General features: G+C 39.1%; 1 protein-coding gene across 1 annotated transcript; it reads left to right on the top strand.

Annotated features, from left to right (window-relative positions):
- Window positions 1-382: 382 nt before the first annotated feature.
- Window positions 383-3,240, top strand: smim12 (small integral membrane protein 12). The gene is made up of 2 exons (XM_037796092.1): window positions 383-499; window positions 2,156-3,240. The coding sequence occupies exon 2, from the start codon at window positions 2,184-2,186 to the stop codon at window positions 2,454-2,456; it is 273 nt and encodes a 90-aa protein (XP_037652020.1). The 5' UTR covers window positions 383-499; window positions 2,156-2,183; the 3' UTR covers window positions 2,457-3,240.
- Window positions 3,241-7,196: the final 3,956 nt, after the last annotated feature.

The following is a 7,196-nucleotide window of genomic DNA, read 5'->3' as shown; positions in this document are numbered from 1 at the left end:
TGTATTAGATATAGATAGATAATAACTCTATTGATCCTGAGGGAAATTCAAGTTTCCATAGTGCAAAACATGTTAGTAAAAAGGCAGTAAAAAAGTTAGTAGTGCAAAGTACAAACAAATATACCAGATATAAAAATACAAAGAGATGAAGAAACTGAATATAGTGCAGGGTAACAGCTGTGATACACGACTATTAAAACAGTGAATATAGTGCAGAAGAGACTGTTTAAAATGAATATAGTGCAGTACCAATAATCACTAGCAGTACCAGTAGTATTATCAGTAAATATTGTTGTATATTCTCTGTTTCCTAGTCTTCCTCCTCTCAGAGTAGTACACTATTTCCACCACTAGGCGGCGCTAAAACACAGAGAAACACGCAGGTAAACCCTTCTTGGTTAAAAGCAAAGCGAGGCTCATCAGCCAATCAAATTGAACCAGGAAGTCACACGGATATTGCGTATATCCGGTGCTGCACCAGAGTGTTATAACTGTAAAGGTGAGTGAAGACTAATGAGAGAAACTCTTCATTATCAAAGTATTACAGAGATTAAACACCACACGGACTTGTTTCTAGTAAAGACGAAGGGTGTAGCCTATTACTGCTCGGATTGTAACGTTACTCACTAAGTTACAGTTATAGGTTAATGGTTGGGCCGACGCCACGCCAGACTCCATAACAAATTTGACCATTTCATTTTCATTTCTTATTTACAAATAAACCATACGGCGTAGGACATACATAAATACAGTTTCTGAACCGGGGAGAACCGCTTTTCAATTCGGCATAAAGCAACACACGCACAAACGTGAAATTATCGTGACATTTTAAGTTTTAAAATGTGTAACGACGGTCATGTTGGCATTGCTGAGTTAACGTTACATAGGGTTGTTTACATTCACGACACTGGCGTAAACTGTAGTCGGCAGAGGGTATGAGAAGGACATGTGTCTAGTGTCTCTGCCTGATATTAATAGGCTACCCAAGACAATTAAACATGTATCATACAGTAACGTTACAGTCAGTTTCAGACATCTCATGTATCAACAAAGCTGAATTCTTTTCATGTCTAGGGAAGACTATAATAAACCTCACTAGTTTTGATTTGATGATTAAAAATGTAAAAAAAATACACTTTCTCAGCAGGTTTTCTCCCCTGTGGTTTGAAACCAGATGGAACAGAAAATGTTATTTTTAAATAACAGTCTGTTATTGAATTCAGTTACATGTTGGACATAAATGCTCTTATATGTGTGAATTAGGGATGTCACCATACCAGAAATTTAGTAGTCGATACCAATACCAATGAATTTCCACGATTCTCGATACCAATTAGATACCACAGTAAAAAAAAAAAAAAAAAATCCCATGGAATTCAACACGCACTCTTTTATTAAAAACATTTGAACATTACAAAGAACATGTAGCCTTTAAGTAATAAATAAAAAGATTTGACCCATTTTGTTCATTTTGGTATATCAGCGGCATGTTATCAATCGATAGTCAGACGATGGACGCTACATACTGACCGTGAACGCATCTGGTCCTTCAACTCAGAGTAGTAGGAGCAGGAGACAGAGGATTTATTGTCGAAGCGAAAAGAAAACGCACCTATTTGGCAATATTTCACGTTTAATCCCAATGCTATAAGGGAACCATAACGTTAATGAGGTAATCGCCGCGAGGCGGATGGAGCCGTCACAGCCAGTGTGCACGGAGCAGCGGCACCAGGTAGACCGGAGAGGCCAGACACACCGCCAACCGATGATAAAGATCACAGTCAGCGCTCTGCACATATTGACCGTAATCTTTCTTGTAAAATGTCCGGTGTAATCGGTAACACTGGTGTTGTCACAAGTTTATTAACCGGTGGGAAAAATTTCTTCACCGTAACATCACTACCAATGACCATTACAGGCATCGTACGGTACCTTCAGTATGGTAGAAAAAGAGTATCGTCACTTTTTTTAATTTAGGCATCAACTTGGTACAGAAGTATCGGTTTTCGTGACATCCCTAGTGTGAATAGCTCTTCAGTTTCCCACTTACTATAACACTAGCTTTTCAGTTTCCCGCTTACTATAACACTGTAATCAACTGTTAATGTAAGCTAAAACACACTCTCAATTTCAACTTTTTTTTTCCCCAACGCAGCACTCAGGAGCGAAAGCAGAGTGCAGCCATGTGGCCTATAGTTTGGATGTCGGTACGGACCTATGCCCCTTACGTCACCTTCCCTGTGGCCTTTGTGGTGGGAGCGGTGGGCTACCACCTGGAGTGGTTTATCAGGGGGACCCCTAAACCTCGAGAGGAGAAGAGCATCCTGGAGCTGAGGGAGGACAGGAAGCTGCAGGAACAAGAGGGTATGGACAGCACCCAGGTGCTCAGCCTGAAAGAGAAACTGGAGTTCACACCTAGAGCGGCTCTGAACAGGAACCGACCTGAAAAGAGCTAACGCCGTGTTGGCGTGAAGAGACTTAAGTTTACCCTTTCTCAGCAGCAGGACAGTGCATCGGGGGTGAACCGGAGGGCAAAAAACACCTATTCGTCCCATTTACCTCAGCCATACACTCATGCATCAGCTTGTGTGTAAATATCTGCTACTCTTTAGAAAGTAGGGGGTAATTAAAAAAACACATTTTGTCTTTTATCAAGTCAAATATGTGCTGTATGTGATTCTTTGACCTTCTGCTTGATGTCACACATGCATGCCTGTTCATGCGTTGATCAATGACTAATGTAAGACACACCTTGAATATGGACCCTCTGGGTATTCAACGCTTTGAACTGATGACAGCGTTTGGTCATTTTCTGTTTTATTTATATCTAGTTGTGGTATTATGACAGATGTTATTGTGTCTCTGATGTTAAATCACACAAATGATGCAAGAAGAAGTCAAAGATGCAAATAATTCTCATGTTCCAAGCCTGTCAAAAAGTGTGTCTCCTTTTAATCATTTCTGTATGTTGAGAAAGGACTTCTGATGGTGAACATAAAAGCAGAGGAAGAGAGAGACAGGTCTTTGTTGTAGTTTCTTTTTATCTCATGTAACCTTTGATGGTATGTGACAAAATAAGCCAAACAGCGTGGGCGGTGTCTCAGGATGTTTAAGCTGCGTATTGTATTATTGTCTGGAACATCATACTTTCATTTTTAGAAAGTCTGGACAGTTTGTACACCATGTTTTAATTATGTGTGTTACTTAACGAGAGAAATAAAGGAAATTTGTGTTTGCTGACATCATCCAGTTCCTGCTACTGATTTCTTTCAACAAAGTAATAAAACAAAAGTTTCGTTTTTTGTCACTTGTGTATCAGCAGCGTTGTTTCACATTCGGGTTCGAACAAATATCTCATCCCACTTGGTTATGAAACAATGCTGCTGCCAAGGACAGAAATCAAAGGGAGGAAGTAATGACTCTGCTCATTCAGCTTCAAGACGGAAATTATTTTCGAGGTAACGCAGTAGACAGAGCCATGATAAATAAGGAAACTGACAACTCATTCACCTTTTGGAATTTGACCTTTGTTTTGTCTCTGGTGTGCTATTAATGATAAAAGACAAATCCATTTGAAAAATCTGGATTTTTTACTTCTTCAAAGCTGGCTCATAATGTATCTGCAGCTGTTATCATAGCAACAAGCCCTTAATTAAGCCCAAACCTCGAAAGAAATGCAGGTTTATTCACAGATAGCTGGTTCATGACCAAGTGTTTTTAAGGTGAACCCTACGCCCGTACATGAAGGCAATTTCAGATACAAATGATCCTTTTTTCTCTCATACATATGATGATTTTGAATGAGACATTGGATAAGACATACACTACAGTTTTTGAATCAAGGAAAGATAAGATTTGCTCTACGAGGACCTAAGATTCATTTTAGCAGCGTATGGCAACCTTTCATTACATATCTGCTTGAGCAGCAGTAAGATTGTAGTATAGTTTGCTTTCATCATTTGCTATAGAATTTGTTTACTCTCAACTGCTACGCACACATACAAACACACTTCGTCTTTTTTTATGTCTGTTTTTTTTTATTATTATTAGTGTAGTAGTAGTAGTAGTTAATTGAAAGCCTGGTGTGTTTCATACAAGCGCCAAAGGGTGCCTTCTGCGTTGTTATCACACACCGATGGCCATGACAAAATGTTGGCATTGTACGCCCCGGGAATGAGAGCAGGCCAGGTAGACATTACTCCTTTTTTGCATCTATATTAATGCTCTGAATATCTTATAGAAAACCTAATACATACGTTGTTGCAGCAATTTTTGCATTGATACTATTTGTTACACAGATTTGGTGCTAATAGGGTGACCAGATCCCAACTAACCAAATGTGGGACAAAGTATGTTTGTGTGGGACAATGTGGGACATGTTGCCCTCTTGTTTGAAAATAACTAATTTTGCAAGAACTCTTTGAGAATCACCTTCCACCGGATTGTGGTGGCAGTTTCTGTTAAAACAAGACACAAACCAATGTAACAACTTGTCTTTCAGTGAATTTAATAAAAAGGCATACATTAATAACTAAAGCATCTGCAGATGGACTCACGAGCACAGCCACCTGTTGTGGACTGTGGCAAGTGAGCCCCGAATACAAAGAGTAGTCAGTATTTATACATTTAAAGCATAACACGAAGATAAGTGCAAAGAAGAAAAGAAGAGAAGGATAGAAAGTATATCAATGCGTCAGCACACAGCAGACAACAGAGCATCACAAGACATAACAAGTATTTCAGCAATCTGTTGTTTGCAGTTACAGAGAACTAAAATGTCAGGTCACTGTCCAATGGTGACGAAGTTGAACATGTGAGGCCCTGAGATTATCTAAAGGTACAGTGTTAAACTGCAGATATGAAAATTGCCATTACAGGATTCAACCAGTTATAGGTAGTTTAACAGTCTTTGCTGTAGCTGCATTTCCTTTTCTTTGTGGTAGTTTCCATCATCCCATTGGCTGTAGCGTAGCAAAGACAGGTTAACCTGCACTTGGCCAACTGACGACAGCATTCCCTGCTTTCTTTACAGCCATTGGATAAAAGCCAGATTTTATAAGAGCGTCTGTCCTGCAGTGGTTTGACTTTGGAAAGCTAGAGCCGATCAAATGTGGGACGTAGTATCAATATGTGGGACACGGGAAAAGGGATAAAAATGCTGTGCAGTCCCTCATAAAGTGGGACACCTGGTCACCTTAGGTGCTAAATTTAACCATTTTTTTTTACCACTTGTGAATTGATAAAAAATGATCAATACTGCCTCCAAAATACCACATTAAGACACCAAGACCTTGAGAAACAACATAGAAAAAGCCATGCTGTGATTTGGTTTCAACATTTTTTTGACATTTGGAGATTTCTGCAAAAATTGCATTTTTGGGCAATTAGTTGACAAGCACTTCTGTTCTGGAAACTGCTCAGAAACCCCCTTATTGTCAACACACTTAGGAAAGCCCCTGAATGTCCTAGGTCTGCAGTTTGTGGCTGTAAAGTTTCATGAGGCTGTGATTATCCTAGAGGTCACCATGACATGATATGTCCCCTTTAACATAAATAACTCTAGCATCAAGGTTCTGCAAACACAAATGTACTAAGAGCAAAGGAACTCGTGTTTTCACTCAGACAAACAAGTGCTGTCAGCAGAGAGCTCAGGGTTTCAAAGGGCTCACACCTGAACTCAATCCCCTATATATAAACTCTGATCAAGCCAGGCTCCTCCTACTTCCTGCTCCTCCTCAGACAGCTCCGCCTCCAGACCTGTTCCTCACAACAGTGGACCTCATGGTCCGAAATTCAAATTCTCTTAAATGTCTCTTAATTTTCTTTAAAAAAATAAAAGAAGTCAACTACAAATGTACCGAGCATTCTTAACCATCTAAATCTGTTCTTACCCAGGTGTGCTCAATGATTAATCCCACTTGATCGTAAATTGGAGGGGTGTGGCCAATTGTTTATTATTAGCATAGATAATGCCCTTAAACACCATATAAGGACATGTATTGTGCCCTGTGTAAATACTCAGGCACATGCCCAAGAATTAGAGAGATGCCACCAAAAATGCTTTTAAAAGAAGACGAACATATATAGATAGATAGATAGATAGATAGATAATTATATGATATTCATGCGTTTTTATGTTCCTCAAAGTTAAATTTTATGTTTCCTTGTGTTGGACAAACAATTTGTGGGCTGAGAAAAAAAGTATTTTTTTTCTTATCTTGGTAAGAGTGCTCTCGACCTCTCGTAAAATGTTCTCTTAGAGAAAAACAATCATAAGAAAACATTTGTGAATCCCAGAAATCAATGGGCACTAACAAAATAAGAACAAATCGTGGATACGAACAAAAATAAGAGACAATTTGTTAGTATATTGCTTCCTGCATGAGGCCCAATATGTATTAGCCCTTATTAATGTGTTTAGATACAGATTACAGTTGGCCTTGCTGCTACCTGTCACTGTTGTTCATTTTGAAGTGGATCGTATCACTAAAGGGCTCCATATACAACAACATAAATAGATATGTGAAAACATTCCTTTTGATACAGCAGAACAACATGGGGCTAAAATTCACTTTATCCTTTTAAAGGCAGCTTTCTTCTCTTTATCTCACAAGCCATCAGTAGTGTCACACATTTATGTATAACAATGATTCACTGTCGTACCCTTGTGATTTTTGATGATTAAAAATATGGTATTTTTTTTTGGAATAATATAGTGCCAAAAGAATATTTAGGAGGACTGTCGCTCAACATGAGCACTTCAGTGATGTCGTCTGTACAAAATGACCTTTGATCTCCCTGTGTCGGCAGAAAGAGAGTAAAAGTTACCACATATTCAATCAAGAGACTCTTTATTATCCTCATTATTACAACGAGAGCAGTGATGTGGTCCGGGAACAAAGACTTTAATAAGAACCCGCCATCGATTGAAGACAGAGAAGTTACTGGTGTCGTAAAACGCTACAAAATGAGAAAACTTTATGAAGCTTTTTAAACCCGACACGTGCTAACTCACATGCACTTAGAGAGAAGTCTAATAATTATTTTGTTGACGCTTTTACTCCAGTCCCGCGGCCTTTCCTGCGTTAAATAATGAAACACAAAGGTCCATCTCTCCTGTGCCCCGGGAGCTCTCTTAATGGATGATAACCTTTTCTAGTGTGCCAGGATAAGTTCCACTACGTTACCCTGCCAGC

This window comes from Sebastes umbrosus, chromosome 15, assembly GCF_015220745.1.
Source record: "Sebastes umbrosus isolate fSebUmb1 chromosome 15, fSebUmb1.pri, whole genome shotgun sequence".
NCBI lineage: Eukaryota > Metazoa > Chordata > Actinopteri > Perciformes > Sebastidae > Sebastes > Sebastes umbrosus.
The sequence above is the reverse complement of the archived record's forward strand: the minus strand, read 5'-3'. Positions and strand labels throughout refer to the sequence as shown.